The sequence below is a fragment of the Heterocephalus glaber genome, unplaced genomic scaffold (assembly GCF_053883595.1).
Source record: "Heterocephalus glaber isolate CG9 unplaced genomic scaffold, H.glaber_assembly_v1.0 deba00001689, whole genome shotgun sequence".
NCBI lineage: Eukaryota > Metazoa > Chordata > Mammalia > Rodentia > Bathyergidae > Heterocephalus > Heterocephalus glaber.
In genome coordinates this window covers 60,311-79,934 of record NW_028258414.1, presented here as the reverse complement: position 1 = coordinate 79,934, position 19,624 = coordinate 60,311, and the positions used below count along the sequence as shown (strand labels likewise).

At 44.1% G+C, this 19,624-nt stretch overlaps 1 protein-coding gene and 1 pseudogene across 2 annotated transcripts; one reads left to right on the top strand and one right to left on the bottom strand.

The window, feature by feature from the left end:
• Positions 1 to 8,808: 8,808 nt before the first annotated feature.
• On the bottom strand, positions 8,809 to 19,501 carry LOC147821815 (ubiquitin carboxyl-terminal hydrolase 17-like protein 6). 2 transcript variants are annotated; one of them, XM_087199188.1, is made up of 3 exons: positions 16,890 to 19,501; positions 9,237 to 10,727; positions 8,809 to 9,095 (listed from the first exon to the last, which is right to left on the bottom strand). In XM_087199188.1, exons 1-2 carry the CDS (start codon positions 17,023 to 17,025, stop codon positions 9,268 to 9,270), a joined length of 1,596 nt encoding a protein of 531 aa, XP_087055314.1. In that variant the 5' UTR covers positions 17,026 to 19,501; the 3' UTR covers positions 8,809 to 9,095; positions 9,237 to 9,267. The 2 variants fall into 2 exon arrangements, with proteins under 2 accessions (XP_087055314.1, XP_087055313.1); XM_087199187.1 differs by having other exon boundaries at positions 8,809 to 10,727.
• LOC147821816 (RNA-binding protein 25-like) lies at positions 11,048 to 13,824 on the top strand (annotated as a pseudogene).
• Positions 19,502 to 19,624: the final 123 nt, after the last annotated feature.

Below are 19,624 nucleotides of genomic sequence, written 5' to 3'. Positions count from 1 at the left end.
TTGTCTGCATCAGGCTCTAAGTCTAGACTTTTGGTGGAGTTCCTTGGGTCTTCTATATAGAGTATCATGTCATCTGCAAATAATGACCACTTGACTTCTTCAGTTCCTATCTTTATTCCTTTTATTTCTTTCTCTAGTCCAAATGCTGTGGCTAACGTTTCCAAGACTATATTGAACAGGAGTGGTGATAGTGGATATCCTTGTTTTCTTCCTGATTTTAGTGTGAAGGATTTCAGTTTTTGACCATTTAGTATGATATTGGCTGTTGGTTTTACATAGATGGCTTTTATCAGGTTGAGGTAGAGACCATCTATTTCAATTTTTTTGTAGGGTTTTCATCATAAATGCATGTTGGATTTTGTCAAATGCTTTTTATGCATCTATTGAGATGATCAGCTTGATTTTTTTAAAACTCCTTCCCCTTCCCTCCTATTTCCCCCTCCTCCCCTTTTTGTATTTGCTGATATTATTTGTCTTAGCTCATGTTATGGCATGTAGTGTTTACATTGGTTGGAGTAATTAGGATCCTGTACCTGGCACATCTTTATTCCTCTCATTTCCCCTTTCCCTTTTCCTTACCCCAAAGCCTTGGTCTCTTGGCCCACTTTTCTATTGCAAGATATCTTTCCCTTTGTCCTTTCTATACATCCTTTATCATTTTCTTTGTTTGTACTTTGCTTCACTCAAATGAGAGATACCATATGGTATTTAAGCTTGTATTTCTGGTTTATTTCACTCAACATTATATTTTCCAGGTGCATCCATTTTCCTACAAATGTCTCAAATATGTCATTCTTTATAGTAGGGTCATATTCCATTATACATAAATACCACGTTGTCTTTATCCAATTGTCTGTTGATGGGTATATAGGCTGCTTCCAAGATTTAACTATCATGAAATGTGGTGCTATAAACATTGGTATGGATGTATCTCTGTACTATGATGACTTAAGCTCTTTGGGGAAGATAGCTAGCAGGGGGATAGCTGGGTCATGTGGAATTTCTAATTTCAGTTCTTTAAGAAATCTCCATACTGATTTTCATAATGGTTACTCTAGTGTTAACAGTTGAATAGGCCAAAAATAGTCCAGGTTCTTGTACATGAAAGGGAAAGTATTGCCAAGCATACAACTCAGAGTAACTAGTTCATTGAAGATCACGGGGTATGGGTAGCAGCAGAAACAGCCAGAAGGGCAAAGGGAAAAGGAGGAAGAGAAACCCTTGATAAGTTCGGATTCTACTATTTAAACAGACACTTCTAACCCCAAGTGCCTCCCATTCTGTCTCACTGGGGTCGATGATCTGCTCTCACAGGCATTGCAAACTCCTAAGTTTAAACATGGGTAATCATTAGGGTGATGTTGTGTTTATAGTTGAATGAAAGGAAGGGAGTAGCTCCTTCAACTTCCCTGTTTCTAACTGTGCTACTAGTTTGAATTCTCATGGACAATGCAGGGGAGTTCCATTTTATACCGCAGCTGTGACAGCATTTGTTACTGTTGAACTTCCTAATGATTACCATTCTCTTCAGAGTAAGGTAGAACCTTAATTTGCATTTCTCTAATGGCCAGAGATGTTGAACATTTTTCATGTTTATTTGAAGCATATGAACTATACTACAAAACTGTTTCTACTTCTTCATCTAAGAAATATTTGTTCATTTCAGATGCCCATTTTTGGGTTGGGTCTTTAAATTTGTGGGAGTCTGATGTTTTTAAGTTCTTGTATATTCTACATAGCAGTCCTTTGTCTGAAGAACAGCTGGTAAAATTTTTTTCCACATTGTGGGTTGTCTCTTCATGCTATTGGTGGTTTCTCTTGGTGTGGAGAAGCTTTTTAAGAAGATGAGATTCCAGTTGTTGATTCTTTGTGCTACTTCTTGTGTGACTGAAGTTTTGTTCATAAAGTTGTTTCCTATGTCAGTGTCTTCAAGAGTTGTACCTAGCCTATCTTCTAGTAGATTTAGTTTTTCTGTTTTAATATTTAGATCTTTGATCCATTTCAAGTTTAGTTTAGTGAGGGATATGAGTCTAGTTTTAATCTTTGGCAAATTGAAACCCAGTTTTTCTAGCACCATTTATTAAAGAGACTATCTTTTCTCCAGTGAGGGTGTTTGGCTCCTTTGTCAAAGATGAGGTAGCTAAGTATGTCTGGAGTTGTTTCTGCATCTTCTAATCTGTTCCACTCATTCTTTGGTCTGTTTCTTTGCCAATCCCATGCTGTTTTTATCACAATAGCTTTGCTGTATAGTTTCAAGTTGTGGATTGTGATACCCCCACCTCGTCTTTGTTGCCTAGAATTGCTTTTGCTATTCTAGGCCTCTTCTGGTTCCAAAGGAATTTATGGATTGTTTTCTCTAGTTCTGTGAAATATGCTGTTGGAATTTCAATTGCAATTGCATTGAATCTATATAGCAGTTTTGGAAGTATGTCCATTTTCACTATATTGGTTCTTCCTACCCATGAACAGGAGATGTCTTTCCATTTTCTGGTATCCAGGAAGAGGAACTCTTAATGAGCCTGGATGAGCTTCTTACACAACTCAGGCTTCCAGTGTTTAAAGGGTCAGGCACCTTTAACTTCAGGTACCTCCCACTGTGGTCAGACACCTCTGTCTCCAGGTGCCTCCTACTTTGTCTTTCACTGGTGTTGAAACTAATGATCTGCTACTTTGGACATCATGACTTTCTAAGCTTAAACATGAATAATCACTAGAGCCATGCTGTGTCCGCAGCTGAATGAAGAAAGGGGTGGCTCATTCAGCTCCTCCTTTTCTAACTGTATCAAGCCAATTACAAACAGAAACCTATTCAAACAGTGAAAATTAACCTTTTGTCTTTTAATTTGTTGGTCTGGGAATTTTGTCCAACAACAAAAAATTAGCTAAAACAGACCCACCACATCAGTGACACTAGAGTCTTACATTCAAGAAGTTCTTTGACTCCAGTACAGAGGATCTATTCAATTCTATGAGCTCTAATGCAGCTCCTGAAGACAGAATATTACCCTCAGCTCTGCTAAAAACAAAGGAGGATAGGAATCCTAGATTACAGTAAAGAGGGAAGAATTGACAGGGACTTGAATGAACAACATGACAGAAAATGTTCAGGGAGCTGCCACTTTCATAAATAATAAAGGACAAGCATATGAGGCTATAGGGTGAACAAGTAAAGCCCTATGAGATGCATGGCCATATTGGATATGACCAGTGCAAGCAAAGGTGGGGATGGTCCTGAGCAGGAAGTGATCCTAAACCACATGAAGCAGGAAACCTCACACATTGCCAAATAATTAATGACATTCCTCTGTGGCCACACCAAAATGACTGCCTTCTGTGGTAAAGAATATCTACCTGTGGTGTAGTAGTTTTTGTCCCATTTCTGACATGCTGTGTGTAGAATAGCCAAATTTTCTTTTCTTTTTTTCCTCTGGTCTTGGTAGACCAAAAGACTTAGCTATCTTTTCATTTGGCTGCTGTCTGTGAAATAGCTCACTTTGTGGTTCTTTTTTTTTTTTTTTCTGCTTTCTGTCTGTGGAGTCCCCAGCTATGCTGCTCCTAGCAAAGATTCTCTGTCTTTTTAACACTGATATAAATTCATGGGTCAGAGGTGCATGTCTGGATCTTTTTTGTTTTCCTAAATCCATAGGATAATGCGGGGTCCACACAGGACACCTGGGGAAGACAGTGGAGTGGACCAGAGATTTAAATGTAGGCCCATTTTGGACCTGGTGTTCTGAGATACTGCCCCAGGACTGTTTTCTTTCTGACATATATAGAAGGGACTGGGATTATGAGGACACCTAGGGAAGGTGGCAAAAGATCGGTGTACCCTTCACTCAATATACTAACGCACATAGGGAAAGGAAACGCAAGTATTAATTGCTGCAACACTTCAGGCATTTCACATCATAGTTTTTTTTTTTTTTGAGGTAATAACCTAAGTAGCTAAACATTGAAGAAGACTTCAAGAATAAACCTCTAATTTCTGATACAACATGCTAAAAAGGAACTTCTGATCTATAATAAAGGTTGAAATATGTGCATATATAATTTATGTTTAAACAAAGTGGAAAACTCCACTTGCCAGAACTCCTATAACTCCAGTCACTCTTAATAGCTATTCTCCCAAACACCAAGCTTGGTGTACAAAAGAAAATGAGTGGTGGGCTGGGGATTTAGTTCAGTGGTGCTGCCACCTGCCTTGCAAGTGCAAGGTTCTGAGTTTGATCCCTGGTACCAAAAAAAAAAAAAAAAGAAAAAACAAGGAGTGGATTAATCGGAGTTTTAAAGAACATAAGTGGATGACTATTCCTGAGGAATATAAAATATTTCCACTGGAGAAAAGATTTACTCTGAAATAATAAACCGCTTATACATACAGTAGCATACATAGTAAGTACATAATATATTTGCACTGAACAAAACTTGTCAGTGTCATGAATGAAAACAAGTTTGCAATCGTCACTCATTTCATCCTCAATACTACTCTTCTCTGAGGAGATAAAAATCCTACAAGCAATTGGAAAAATACTTTAGAGTTTTACATACACAGTGGATTTTGGGAAAATATAATCAATATATAATCAAATATAATCAACACTTCAAAATACACTTTAAAAAGGATTTAGAATAATTTTCAGAATACTGACTAACTATTCATCAAATACATGGTATTTTAACCCAGGGTACTGTGATTATCTTTCAATATCAAATATATATGGTTATAAGAATTTAGATTAAAATAGTAACTTTCAAAGTGAATACAATGTTTTCAAACATTTCAATAATAAAAGCTTATGAATAATCTTAGTATTGTTTAATACTTGATGTAGTTGTTGACTCACGGATTTAAGTCTTAGAACCTTATAATATAGGTAAACATTTGACCTCAAACCTGAATCTTCCTTTGTAATGAACTCCTGAACAGAAAATCTACCTTGTTCTGACTTTCCACAAGCATCTGGTGTCTACAATTGTACCATAGTGGTGATAAAACAGAACTGTTCTTTTCATGCCATATTTCTCAGAATACCATAATATAAGCTCACAAAGGCAGTGTCACAGACAATTGGTTGAAGCCTTTGGCCTGCTCTGCAGTTCTTATCTATATACGTGCATACAATGGGAGCATAGAGCCAATGATCTCTCCTCTTTTAACTCATAGAGTATCTGTAAGTTTATCTCTAAAGCTTTTGAATTGAACTAACTAGGTGTAGCATCTCAGACACAATCATGTCCCACACTAAAGAAGGACAATTTTGAGATTATCTCCGTACAATACCCCACAACATACACTTGGCTAAACTGAAAGGAACATTAATAAAAATTTCTTACAAAATTGTGTTTGAGTAATATCATTATGTTTTCAACAATGTGAAAACTCTTCAATGAAACATCTATATGCTATAAAATCTTCTTTATTTGATACCTGTATACTTCCCTAACACAAATAGCAGCAGTGCCTTTAGAAGCATGTTGAAAAATGTAGAACTTCAACAAGGAATATATGTGCATTCATCAAATTTAGAAGGGAATCAAGCAAAACAATGGTAATGGAAATTTCTCTATGTCTGTTACATTTTGACTGAATATTTTTAAATGATGTCTTTTCATTAAATATAATGAATACATTTTCAGAGGACATGGGACAGTTATGTAAAGTTGGAGACCACAGTCCTTTCTTCTGCAGTTCATTTGGTCTCCATAAGCAGGGAATATTTTCAAGAAATAACCAGAGGTGACTCATTGTGACATGTCTGGAAAGCTGAAGTGTACAGGTAAACTTGTGGGTAAATGCCGAATGTATTCTCAACTTAAACTCCTTGTTTTTGTGTTCCTCTTTACTCAGTCTTTGCAGATGATAATGCTGTCTTCACTTGCAACATGGTATGTTTAGCCTATTAGTACACAGATGAAAAGCAGGAATGGACATTAACTTTTGTGGTCATTGGTGTGCAAATGGACATTCTTCATATTCAGGTAAGATGGCTCCCTTTTCTAGTACACAGCAAAGATATCTAGTTTACCTGCTGCATCCACAGATATTATCAATGGAATCATTACCTATCTAAGCCTCGTCCAGTGTCTTGGAACTGCAGCTAAGTCATGTGAGGTATACATTGCAGACTTATTCACTAAATGGATTATGACATACATCACTTAGAATAGGGTGAAGAGGAAATATATCTGCTTTGTCAGGACATATTATGAATAAGTGAAGAAAGTGAAGATGATTTACTCCCCATATAAAAGCATAAATTAAAGGAAAGTACAATAAATTTAGAAAATTTTAGACTTCATGTCATCATTGAATTGTAATTAACAAAGATTTACCACGGAGAATGATTTCACCTCAAATGATGGCCTGAGGCGCTCCAAAAGTTTAACTACAGTACTCTAAAGTAATGATTATATCACAGGGAATGAACCATTTCTTTTGTAAAATTCTAGAATCTATGACAAATTTTTGAAAGCTAAGGAGCAACATAATAATCTGACAAGAAGTCTTACCCAGGAGGCTGGGGATTTATCTCAGTGCTGCCTGTGCCTGCCTCAAAAGCACAAGGTCCTGAGTTCCATCCCCAGTACAAAAAAAAAAGTCCTACAGAGAAGAACACCACTGGATCCATGAGGGTGCCACCTTGGCAAAGGCTGGAGGAAACTGCCTTGGATCTGCATTAGATGGAGGTTGTTAAAAAGAAAAAGGAACCACAGCTTCTTCAAGGGTACGTTGGAAGTATACTGAAGAAAAAACCCCAGCTGAATGTATGAAATATTTAGAAAGATGTCTATGTTCTGTGAGATTGATATGTTATTTGTTACATTTCCAAAATGAGAAGAAATAAAATGCAACTTTATTATTCCAGATACCTCTTCCAAAAGAAAAATAGGTTAAAAATTGCATTTGGAAGTAGAGGGACATGCACAAACAAACAAACAAACAAATGAACCAAATGACTGCTGTTCTCAAGAACTCAGTCTAAACATTCTAGGTTCAACCTAGTGAGTGAGGCACTGTTTATTGTCTAATTGAGAGGATTCATGAATATATAAGGGACTCATAAAGTCCCTTATGATTGTGCTTAGGGGGTCCATGGTGATATGGTGTCTCTACATGGTCCCTGACCTCTTGTTCTGTAGCACTGCCTTCATCTGTCCTCTGCTTCTTGCTGCTATGGAGTGAACAGCCTTATTCCTGCATGCCATTGCACTATGTATTTCCTGCCTTGGATCCTCCAGACAATCAGCTCAAGATTTCGAAAGCATGAGTCAAATTAAATGACTTCTCCTATTAATGTAGGAGAAATAAATATGCTGAGTTCATATTCCAAAAAATTGAAGAGTGAATTCTAAGGAACAATGGGGGTTAAGAGTAGGAAATATTTATTGAGAGAGATAGCTCCAGAGAGATGGGGGATCCAAAGGTGGAATGCAGCAGACCCCACTTTATAGAGGAAGATTTATACAGCAAAATCATGAAATGGGTACAAAATCATGAAGTGAGTACCATGGGGGTAAATACAATGATCAACTTCTACAATTATAAGTATAGCCGCTTAGGTAATATTGATCTAATAGGGAAGCAGGTCATGTAGCAAATGTGCATGGAAAGAACAAGGACCTTTTTTGGAAGAGTTGAAAAAGGAGGGCCTGGTCACTCACTGAGGTGACTGATGTCTATCTAGATTTATTGGACCATGTGATACAAATTAGAGTATATTGCTTTCCCTTGGAGAGGCAAACAAACCTGTCTCAATCACATGAGAATCATCCCTCTGTGAGGTGCTGGATAAATGCTGATTCCAATGCTTTTTGGACACCAATCTATTTCTGTGTAGAATGACTTAATGTGAAGTCCCCACTAGGCCCTTCTGAGCTTGGTAATTTGACAGGTACCCTCCTTCCTCTAGAAGAGAGATGAAAGTGATTGCTTCATATCCTCAAATTATAGTTTAAAGGAGAGTAGAGCAGTGGATTTCACACTGTATTTACAAGATTTTCAAATACTAAGTGTTAAAAGAATTGATTCACCTACATATGTGTTTTAAAATAAAATTTCTAATTGGGTATGAGTGAAATTGATATTAAGTGTTGAAATAAAGAAGAAAAGGAGACTGCCTAAGTTAATGCCATAAATGAGCCTGCCAACATAGTAATTTACCAGAAACGCAGGTGACTGCTCTCATGACTGCTGGCAAAGCCAGATGGAGAAACACCTCGGTCATAAAAAATGGTGACTCAATGAACTTATATATATGAGGTGTCATTTAGATTTCTGCCCGCATTTTACTCAGATGAATTTCACCATTTTTCTCCATGCACAGGTGCTCCCAGAAGCTTCACCAAACTCACTTCATACTCATGCACCATGCATGCTTGCAGAATCCAAGTGTCATCAGAAGTGATGCCCCCAGGTCCATTTGTAAAGTTGATGGTTTGGAAGCCTGACCGAACCAATGCTGGGGTGAGCAAGTCAGCATACCTGCACCCTAGCCATGGCCATTAGGAATAAAAGCAGCAGAAATGCGAGACATTTCAAGAAAACAGCTCACACGGTGGAATATCGTCAATGATTGATTTATTATGAATGTCACAGTATAAAGGTTTACAGGCACCACTGTGGCAAGCTACCACACTCAAGAGCCCCTGGCTGTTTCAGGAGCTCTGACACTCAGGCCGGGTGAGCAGTTGCATTTCTTTGACTCCAAGTTGATCAGCGCCTTCTCATAATCCACTGAGCATCACCACCCATTTGATCTACAGCTCCACATCCCTGGAAATGTGGAATCCTCTGATGCACAAACCCTGTCATGTTGCTTTTCTCTCATGTCACCAAGACTCATGTGAAACTGTTCCGATTTCTCAACTTCTCCTTTGCAGAAAACCTTGTAGAGCCGACCATGCAAACCCCCCGTCTTGTGTCAGTGTTCTACACAGAAGTGTTGCTGAAACGTGGCCCTGTCCATGTGCCTGCCCCAATAGCATTCACTTGGACAGAGGCATAAAGGGTTCTGGAATGCTGATTGCTCTGCGGGTTTCACTTCATCTGCCTCTGTTGAGCGTCTGATACACTGGGTGGAGGTTGCAACACTTTCCTGAGAGTAGAAAAGAAGCCCGTGAGGATTGTGAGCAACATTCTTGTCAACCCGAAAAGGCAAGGAAAGAATGGAATGCCTTCAATGGCATTCTCACTCACGGTGTCCCATATCTCAAACCCACCACATGAGCTCACTCACCTGCACACAGCCCGATATTGATGCGCGAGGACTACAACACCAGCACGGTTCTCTTGCCCTGCTTGTTCTTCTTCTTCTTCTTCTTCCTCTTGGAATCTCTGGCACTTCCTCCTAGAAATGGAGCCTGCTCAGCGTTCGTGGCCTCTTGAGCTGTCAGGACCCTGGCCGAATTGGGGGGGAAGCAATTCTCTTGCTCTGGGTGAGTCGCTCGCAACTCCACTGTGTATTTCGACCGGTGGATCACGACTGCATCGGCTGGAAGGTTACTTTCGACTTGCCTGAGGTTCAGTGCGGTCTTGGTTCGGTTTTGTTCTCGGAGGGATTCCCACTCCTCGAAAGTGCTCTGCTCCATTTGTGTTTCCTCTCTCTGCACCCCTAGCTTGCTATGTTCTCTGCAGGCTTCTGTCGAGAGCTCCCTTGGGCTGGCTCTCCTGTGCTCGGCCTCAGAGCCCAGAGGTTTTGCTTCCGTGCCAGCTGGTGGAGCACCGCTGTCCTTTGGGAGGTTAGTCTTGCGGATGTAGAAGAGGACATAGGCATCTTGCGCCAGGACACAACGTGTGTCACAGGCAGTGACTTTGTTGTCATTCATCTGGTACCAACGGCCATCCCCGGCTTTGACGTAAGAAAAGTAATGTCCACTGTGACAAGTCGAGCCAGCGTGGATCAGCACCACATACAGGGTGTACAGCAGTGGCCCCCTGTTCTGCTCCGACATATATGGCTGCATGTCAAGGCACTCGGAGTACTGCACGTGCTTAGCAAACTTCTCCCCCGTGAAGTCCGAGAAACGTTTCAGCACCAGGATGAGGACCTCGGAGGAAGTGTGTAAGGACATGGTCTTGGTAGCAGGCATCTTTTGGAGACACACGCTGCAGTGGTAAGCATTGTCCCCGCTCAGTTCCTCGGGTGCTATGGATCGGGTCAGAGCTTGCTTCACACTCTGAGCTGCCTTGATGTCCAGAGTGATGTCCAGATAGGGATCAAACGTGTCTGAAGTGCTTCCGCAGTGGAGACACTTGATTTGAGATCTCCAGTAGCCGCCAAAGATGTGGTGCATGAGCTCCCTGTCCTCAGAGTGCAGCTCTGCCTGCTGCATGGCATCCACGATGAACATGAGAAACTCATGCGCATCTTCCTGCTTCTGCCTGTGGAAGGCAGCAATCAACGTGTGCAAAGGCTGGATGACACGTCCGGGATGGCGGAGGGCGTGAGTGACGTGACGTTGCAGAGCACACAGCATGCAGCCAGTCAGAGAGGGACAGGTTGGCTTGTGCTCCCGGGACAGCATATAGTTGGCAAGAGGCGGTGTGTAGGTCAGGCACTGCAGGGTTGCATTCACGTAGCAAGTGTTGCCCAGGTTCCAGAGACCCGCTCCTACTCCATGAGGCCTCTTCCAGCTCAGGGATATCATCTCTCTCGGATTCCGCTCTCTTGCCACAGGAGTCACCTCCTCACACTGGCCGTCATCGGTCCATCGGGACAGCAGGGAGTCTGCAGGAAAAGAAGAGACACGGTGAGAAGGAGCACAGGGAGAATCTCACAGAGGAACGGGGAACTCCAGAGCAAGAGGCTAAGGGTAAAGCAGGCAAGGACCCAAGCTTTTAAAGAAAAGGACGAGCTCATCTCTGACAGGAACGTGGGCACCAATATACTCAGCAGGATTCCAGCCATCAGAATAGTACACACCTTCCAAGAGATCACCCATCATGACCCAGTCGGCGGCCTTCGGGATACCCAAGGCCAGGTCAACCTATGACAATCCACACACATAGTGTACCACAAACACAAAAGCAAAGCACAGGAAGACCTCCGGAAGCTCCCCACGCAGTGCAGCTGTGTGCGGCCTGTGCGAAAAGGCGCACTGGGACCCGTCTCCCGGGCGGGCGCCAAGCAGAATCCTCGAACTGATAAGGCTGCTGTAACCTGGAGCCTCTACAAGGCAGCGAAGACAGTACCATTTTCTCAGCGGCCGACTTCTGCAGTAAGAATGTCTTTCCCCCCTCATTTGAATGGCCCTCCCATGGGAATCCCAGCACTCCCACCAGGGATCCCACCCCCACAGTTCCCCAGTTCCCAGGCTTTCCTCCACCAGTGCCTCCAGGGACCCCAATGATTCCTGTACCAATGAGCATTATGGCTCCTGCTCCAACTGTCTTAGTACCCACTGTATCCATGGTTGGAAAGCATTTGGGAGCAAGAAAGGATCATCTGGGTTTAAAGGCTAAAGAAAATGATGAAAATTGTGGTCCTACTACCACAGAGTTTGTTGGAAACATTTATGAGAAAGCCTCAGACATGCTTATACGACAGCTCTTAGCTAAATGTGGTTTGGTTTTGAGCTGGAAGAGAGTACAAGGTGCTTCTGGAAAACTTCAAGCCTTTGGATTCTGTGAATATAAGGAGCCTGAATCTACCCTCCGTGCACTCCGATTATTACATGACCTGTAGATTGGAGAGAAGAAGTTGCTTGTTAAACTTGATGCCAAAACAAAGGCACAGCTAGATGAATGGAAGGCAAAGAAGAAAGCTTCTAATGGGAATGCCAGGCCCGAAACTGTCACTAATGATGATGAAGAAGCTTTAGATGAAGAGACAAAAAGAAGAGATCAGATGATTAAGGGGGCCATTGAAGTTTTAATACGAGAATACTCCAGTGAGCTAAATGCCCCCTCACAAGAGTCTGACTCTCATCCCAGGAAGAAGAAAAAGGAAAAGAAGGAGGACATTTTCCGCAGATTTCCAGTGGCCCCACTGATCCCTTATCCGCTCATCGCTAAGGAGGATATAAATGCTATAGAAATGGAAGAAGACAAAAGAGACCTGATATCTCGAGAGATCAGCAAATTCAGAGATACACACAAGAAACTGGAAGAAGAGAAAGGCAAAAAGGAAAAAGAAAGACAGGAAATTGAGAAAAAACGGAGAGAAAGAGAGAGGGAGCGTGAACGAGAAGGAGAAAGGGAACGAGAATGTGAACAAGATAAGGAGAAGGAACAGGACAGGAACCGAGACCGGACAAAGGAGAGAGATCGGGACCGAGATCGAGAGAGACAGAGAGAGAGAGAGAGAGAGAGAGAGAGAGAGAGAGAGAGAGAGAGAGAGAGAGAGAGAGAGACAGAGAGAGAGAGAGAGAGAGAGAGATCGGGACCGGGATCCAGAAAGGAGCTCAGATCGAAATAAGGATCGGAGTCGGTCAAGAGAAAAGAGCAGAGACCATGAAAGGGAATGGGAGCGGGAAAGAGAGAGAGAGTGAGAAAGGGAACGGGAGAGAGAACGTGAGCGTGAGAGAGAGCACGAGAGGGAACGGGAACGCGAAAGAGAGAAAGACAAGAAACGAGATGGTGAAGAAGATGAAGAAGATGCCTATGAACGAAGAAAACTTGAAAGAAAACTCCGAGAGAAAGAAGCTGCTTATCAAGAGCGACTTAAAAATTGGCAAATCAGAGAATGAAAAAAACCTCGGGAATATGAGAAAGAGGCTGAAAGAGAAGAAGAAAGAAGAGAAATGGCTAAAGAGGATAAACGACTAAAAGAATTCTTAGAAGATTATGATGATGATAGAGATGATCCCAGATATTACAGGGGGAGTGCTCTTCAGAAAAGGTTGCGTGATAGGGAAAAGGAAATGGAAGCGGATGAATGAGATAGGAAGAGAGAAAAGGGAGAGCTTGAGGAAATCGGCCAATGCCTTCTGGCAGAAGGGCACCCAGATCCGGATGCAGAGCTCCAGAGGATGGAACAAGAGGCTGAGAGGTGCAGACAACCACAAATAAAGCAAGAGCCAGACTCAGAGGAAGAAGAAGAAGAAAAGCAAGAAAAGGAAGAAAAACGAGAAGAACCTATAGAAGAGGAAGAGGAGCCTGAGCAAAAGCCTTGTCTGAAACCCACTCTGAGGCCCACCAGCTCCGCCCTATCTGTTTCCTCTGCCAGTGGCAATGCAACACCCAACACTCCTGGGGAACGAGTCTCCCTGTGGTATTATAATTCCTCGTGAAAACTCACCAGATCAACAGCAACCTGAGGAACACAGGCCAAAAATAGGATTAAGTCTTAAACTGGGTGCTTCTAATAGTCCTGGTCAGCCTAATTCTGTGAAAAGGAAGAGGCTACCTGTAGATAGTGTATTTAACAAATTTGACGATGAAGACAGTGATGATGTGCCACGCAAAAGGAAACTGGTTCCATTGGATTACGGTGGAGATGATAAAAATGCTGCCAAAGGCACTGTGAACACTGAAGAAAAGCGCAAACCTATAAAGAGTCACATTAAGAAGATCCCAACAGCCAAACCCGAGCTCTTTGCTTATCCTCTGGACTGGTCTATTGTGGATTCTATACTGATGGATGGACGAATTAGACCATGGATTAATAAAATCATAGAATATATAGGTGAAGAAGAAGCTACATTAGTTGATTTTGTTTGTTCAAAGGTTATGGCTCATAGTTCACCTCAGAGCATTTTAGATGATGTTGCCATGGTACTTGATGAAGAAGCAGAAGTTTTATAGTAAAAATGTGGAGATTATTGATATATGAAACAGAAGCCAGGAAAATTGGTCTTGTGAAGTAAAACTCTTTTTACACTTAGGATTCCATTTCATTTATCTTATTTCTCATCCTTTAAAGGACTTTGAATTTTTCTTTGTCTTCAAAGACATTTGTGAGATCTGTAATTTATTTTAATGTAGAAAATGTGAAATTCTTTTTTGGTCTTCTAATTTGTTAATGACTTATGTACTCCCTTGGGTGTAAAGTCACCTGAATCCTTGGTTCTCTTTATACTCACCAGGTACAAATTACTGGTATGTTTTATAAGCTGCAGCTACTGCACACAGCCTATCTGATATAATCTTGTTCTGCTGATTTGTTCCTTGTAAATATTAAAATGACTCCCCCCCCAAAAAAGCGCAAAGCACAAATCATAGGATTATCTCAATAGACAGGAAAAGAGCCTTTCACCAAATCTGTCACCATTCCTAAGAAAAACTCTGAAGGAAATGCATACAGAGAACATGAGCTCCACAAGGTGAATGGCATTTATGACCATCCTACTGGCAGCCTCCTCTGAAGTGGGGTAAAGCCAGAAGCATTTGCCCTGTGATCCAAACAAGAAAAGCACGTTCCCTCTCCACACTTCTATTCAACCGAGTTCTCCACGATTAGGCCCCCGCCAGCAGGCAAGGGAGAGGAACAGAAGGGATGCGTGTGGGACAGAAGAAATTCAAGGAATCACTCTTGGAAGATGAGAGCACTCTGTAGATGGAGGAACCTAACTCTTCCACCCAAACACTGCCGGAATTAATAGCCTAATTCAGCAATGTGGCAAATGAAAAATCCACAAAAATATCAATTTTGTTCCTTTACACCAGTGAGAAACTCACCAAGAGGAAAATCGGGAAGACAATACCCTTTACCACGCCACGGACACAATGTCAGTAGCTGGACACGATGCTAACCACGGAAGGAGAGGGTGCCTGCTTTGACGCCAAGGCACTCTGCCGAAACACACCAGGGGGGACATCAGTAAATGGCAAGAGCTCACCTGTTCTTCACTGAGCAGACACAATAGAGACAGAATGACCTGCCTTCCAAACCGCTAGTTAGGTTGAGTGCCATTCCCATTGAACCATCAATAACATTCCTCAGAAAACTGAAGAAATCCATCCTAAAAGTCTTCTGGACCAGTAGAGACCCAGAAGAGCCAAAGCAATCCTGGGCAACCGGATCCAAGTCGAGCCACGAGGATCCCACATTTCAAGACACATTCCAAAGCCACAGGGCTGGGAAGCAGCTGGCTGAGAGCACAGAGGCTCACAGGTGCACTGATGCAACAGAAAGTAGAAGGAAGAGATGTCCACAGGCACACTCGGCCATCTCATCTTTCACAAAAGGCCGAAAACCCACTGGGTGAAAGGGACACCCCTTAGCAACTGGTGCCGGAAACCCAGGCACATCCATGCAGCCCAACAAGGAGAGACACCTATTGATCCCCATCAAGAAAGCTACGGTCAACATAGAAGAAATGATGAAAGGTTAGCACAGAACAACTAATCTGCGGGAGAGCTAAAGCAGGGCAGAGACTTGAAGTCGGAGCCCCAGACAGTGACGTTGTGGACACATGTTCACCTGCACAGGAATGACTATCAAGGTTTCACAAAGAATTATGCAGGAAGATAAATTCATCTCAACCAAATGTAGGGGTTTGTTCTAGCTTGGGTCTACATGCTCCCCGCTCAGCCCATAAGGTCCTAGGATGGCTTTTTTCAGAGGTGGCTGCAGCTAGGGTGTGTGACTGGCTGGAGGTGCAATGCTAGGATTAAGGTTGCTGGGATTAAGGGCGGGTGACTAAGCTGGTAAACTGATGGGCCTGGCACCGCCCTAGTCCTGGTAGCCTAGCTATCACAGAAGGGAGAGGAAGGGGCTTGCCTTGGGCCTCCTGGCTCTGCTCCCTTCCCTTCCCCATGAAGTGTTTCTCCTCTCCCATACTATCTTGCCTTGGGGCCAGGCCACGAAGGGCTGAAAACTCCAGCCACTTTGAGCTCTCTTCACTTTGGGGATGGAGCATTTTGTCTCAGCATCCAGAATAGTAACTAAGAGAGTTTCAGGAAGCCTGTAAGAACAACAGTCCCCTCAAGGAGCAAAAGGCCCCACGTAGTGTGTGCCGAGGCTCAACCCTCCAGAGCTCTTACAAAAACACTTCCCAGAACTCCCTGCGTGTCAGCTTTCTCCTTGTGATCCCAGAGGCCACTGGCTCAGTTCACCTGGACCCTACCTCCATACTGGGGAAACACAGGCCATCCAGGGGACAGGCTGAGGAGAAACCCGGAGGGGAAGCAGGAGAAGAAATGAGCCAGATGCGATACTGCATGGATCTGGTGCTGAAGTGAACGGAATTCCCATGCTCCAAACACAGTCCCTCATCCTAAGACTTTCAACAAAGAAAGCTCCTGGACCCATGCAATCTCAGCACATTGGAAGGCTGAAAGAGCCTCCACATACCCTGGGGCAGGATGCCAGGGATCTGCCCTGAATCTTTCCTGGCGGAAAGATGCTTCCCTCTCTCACAGACTTCCACTGTGCACAACTTCTGTCCTCCTCCCTCCTAGAATCAGCACATCCACTCAAGACAGAACACTTTCAACTCCCGGGAGAAATCCTTTCCATGGCTTAGGGCACAGAGGCTGTGGCCATCTGAATTTCCAGTAAGTCCTTTCCCCTGTTTCGATTGAAAAACACCTGAAGCCCATCGGAAGATGAAGAGTTTGAAGATGAGAGTGGAAGAGGAACCACCTCCTCGGCGGGCATACACACACACAGACAGCACACCCATGCAAAGGACGGCAAGAAGCCACCCAAGAAAATGTGAAGTGCTCTTCAGGAAGGACTCTTTGTTTGTGAGGGCTCTAAGCTTCAACACTGGCAAGAGCCAAAGAAAATCTCAGTTGAGAAACAGCCATCGAGTCCATGTAGAATTCTGAGGGGGATCTGAGGAACAGGGTGAGGGCAGGACAGGGGCTAGGGATGAGGAAGCAGGATCAAGATGTGCTGTGCGTGGATCACAAGGCCAAGATGAGTGGAATCATCATGGATGCCTCACGTGCGCTGAAAAGAAACAAATCCCGAAAAACAGAAGGTTGCTGAATGGAGACTCACCTGCCCTGTAGGCTGCCTCAGCCTCCATGTGTCCTGGAGCAGAGATCCGAAGCTGTGTGTTCTGGAAGATCAAGAGCACAAGGATCCTTCCTTGTCTGAGGTGGGCTTCCAATGACAGGAAGTCCCGCCCACTCATTTCCTCTCATACCCAAACCCACCCACCTCCCCGCCCTACTCCTGGCTCCCACCAATCAGGTGAAGCTACATCAGAGCCTGGGCAGCAGAGGCTGAACCAGGAAATTCAACCTCTCCAAAGCCAGCTAGGAGAGTTGGTGTCATGTGTTCACTACAAAATCCCTGGACACATGGGCAGAACAGGTCCCTGAGCCCTACATTGGAACTTCTCCGGAAAAGCCAAGTAGCTTTTCCACAGGCGTGTGCTATGGCTTGCATCTACGAGTGCCTCCAAAGCCTCGTGTGTTCATAGGTGGGGCTTTTCAGAGGTGGCTAGGTCTAGGGATTGTGGCCACAGGGATCAAGGAGGTGACACTAGGGTGGATCCATGCTGCAATCCTGAGACTAAGGGCACTAGGATGAAGGGTGTGAGTGCCACCCACCCCAAGGGCAGGAGAGCCTGGATGAAGTAGAGGGGAGAGAGGGAAGGCTGCCAACATGGCCTTTGCTGCCTGGCTTGCTTTTGCTGTCTCCTGCCTGCCATGGACGGTTTCTCCTCTGTCATGCCCCTCCGTCATGTCAGCCTGCCCTGCAGCCAGGCCATTATGGGCTGAAAGTTGTAGGAACTGGGAGGCAAAAGAAACTTTTCCTCCAGGAGGTTTGGCTGTTGGGGAGTTTGCCTCAGCAACAGAAAGAGGATCTAAGACAGAGGGCGCACATGTGAAGCCCGCATTAGCAGGGGGTGATACAAACAGCAGAGTCCACGCTGACCATTGCCGGCCTGCCTTGCTCTTGCACAGTGGCCCAAGCTCACACCCTGGGCTGTACTTCTGTGCTTATTTGACTTGGCCCACACTTCGCTCTCAGGGCCCCCTCCATTTCCAACCTTGAGGAAACCCCTGCTACATTTTGTGCTTCTCTTGACCAAATCTTTGCTCAGCATAGGAAATACCTGGAAACCATCCACAGAGGGAGACTGGAGTACACCAAAACCCGAAAACGAGGGTGTGCTCACCCTATTTCACAAGGAGTCTGGGGGACTCCTTTCCCCCGTTTCTAAGCATAAAACCACTGAGGCATATTCAAATAGAAAATGTGCAGAGAGGGCTTTTGGAAAGTTATGGTGTTGGGGTGGATATGGATCCATTGTTTCTAGGTCAATCCCAAATGAGGAAGGAACCACCAAGTGTAAGGCGAATTGCTCCTCCAGAACTTGCCTTCCTTTACCATCACTTCAACATAGACATTCATGTGCGGAGTCCGTTGCCCTTAGGACTCACAGGATATTGCCATTCAAAGGAACTCTTCCGTAGGAAACTCTGTGTGGTGACAGCCCACGTTTTGACAGTTCCCGAACTCCACCGATTTTCTTGAGTCTGTTCATCAGGTGGTATTCCAAAGCAAACATTTGAGACTGAAGGTTTCATCCATTGCCAAGATGGGATCTTCACTCGGGTGATTGTTTCCCTTCAAGAGCAGAGTCTGTGGCATGATGAATTTTTAGGGCTAGACACTCGCTATGGATGTAGTTCAGGCTCATCTTCCACTCACGATGTGGTCCAACCTGGCCAGGAAGGCACAGCCAGCTCAGTTCCTCAGGCTCCTGGGGGCAAGCGTGGGAGATGTGTGCTGCCTCTCACAGCAGGAAGTGCAAACACTGTGGGAATCCTGTGATGCCCCCCATCTGTCTATTCTTGGGGTGTGGTTGTGGCTGACTGTGGTGTGCTTCTAGATTTCTTAGAGCACAGAAAAATCTGGTCGCTCATCCCAGCCACTGGAAATGCCTCCCCTAGACTTTCACCTGGGAGTGTTCATCTTCCAGAGCGTACCGTGAGGGTTTTCAGCAACGGACAGTGGAAAATTTGAGTTGCTCTTTTGTGAGCTCTGACTACAGCCTTGCCCAATGTGACAGGCATTTTGACCCCAAAGAACACTCTCCTTGTGAGATGGGGTGCTTGGGAGAAGCTGGAGACAAAATGGCCCCGAGCTGTAGCCCCTGGAGGTGCCTGGACGTGTTTTCTGTACCATCATGTGATTCGTGGTAATGTGATCCTGTATTATTTTGGAACAAGGTAGAAGTTGCCTTGGTATAGAACAGGAAACCATTGAAATATGTCTCTCTTTCAAATGACCGATATGACCCCTATCATCCATCATCCTCCAGAGTCTGGCCAGCTCCCTAGCCTTCTGCAGGTGCCGGGCTCAGACCCGGGTCCTGCGACTTTCAAGCCTCTCTCAGGCTGCGGCCACATGGGTGGTGCCTCATCCCTGGAGATTTTGAGGCCACGTACACCTTTCTCCCTCAAATGTGGGCACCAAACTGCTCCCTGCCTTCCTTCCCATCAGCCTCACAGAACCTGCGTGTCCCTTCCACCACTTGAGCCCCGGTTCACACTTAAGCAAGGGAAACTCAAGGAGGCCTGGCTTCACCCGGGCTGCTTTCCTCTTCCCCTCTCTCCACCTGAGGGGTGTTCTCACTGCTCCATTTCTGTATGTTTTATAGTTTTTAATAAAGTACACTTGGTTTTTATTGCTTTCAAGAAGAATCTGAGGACTGATGGTTTTGACAAGATGCTTTCCGAGTTTTACACTCAGTTAGAATAGGATGCTGCCTCTGTGTT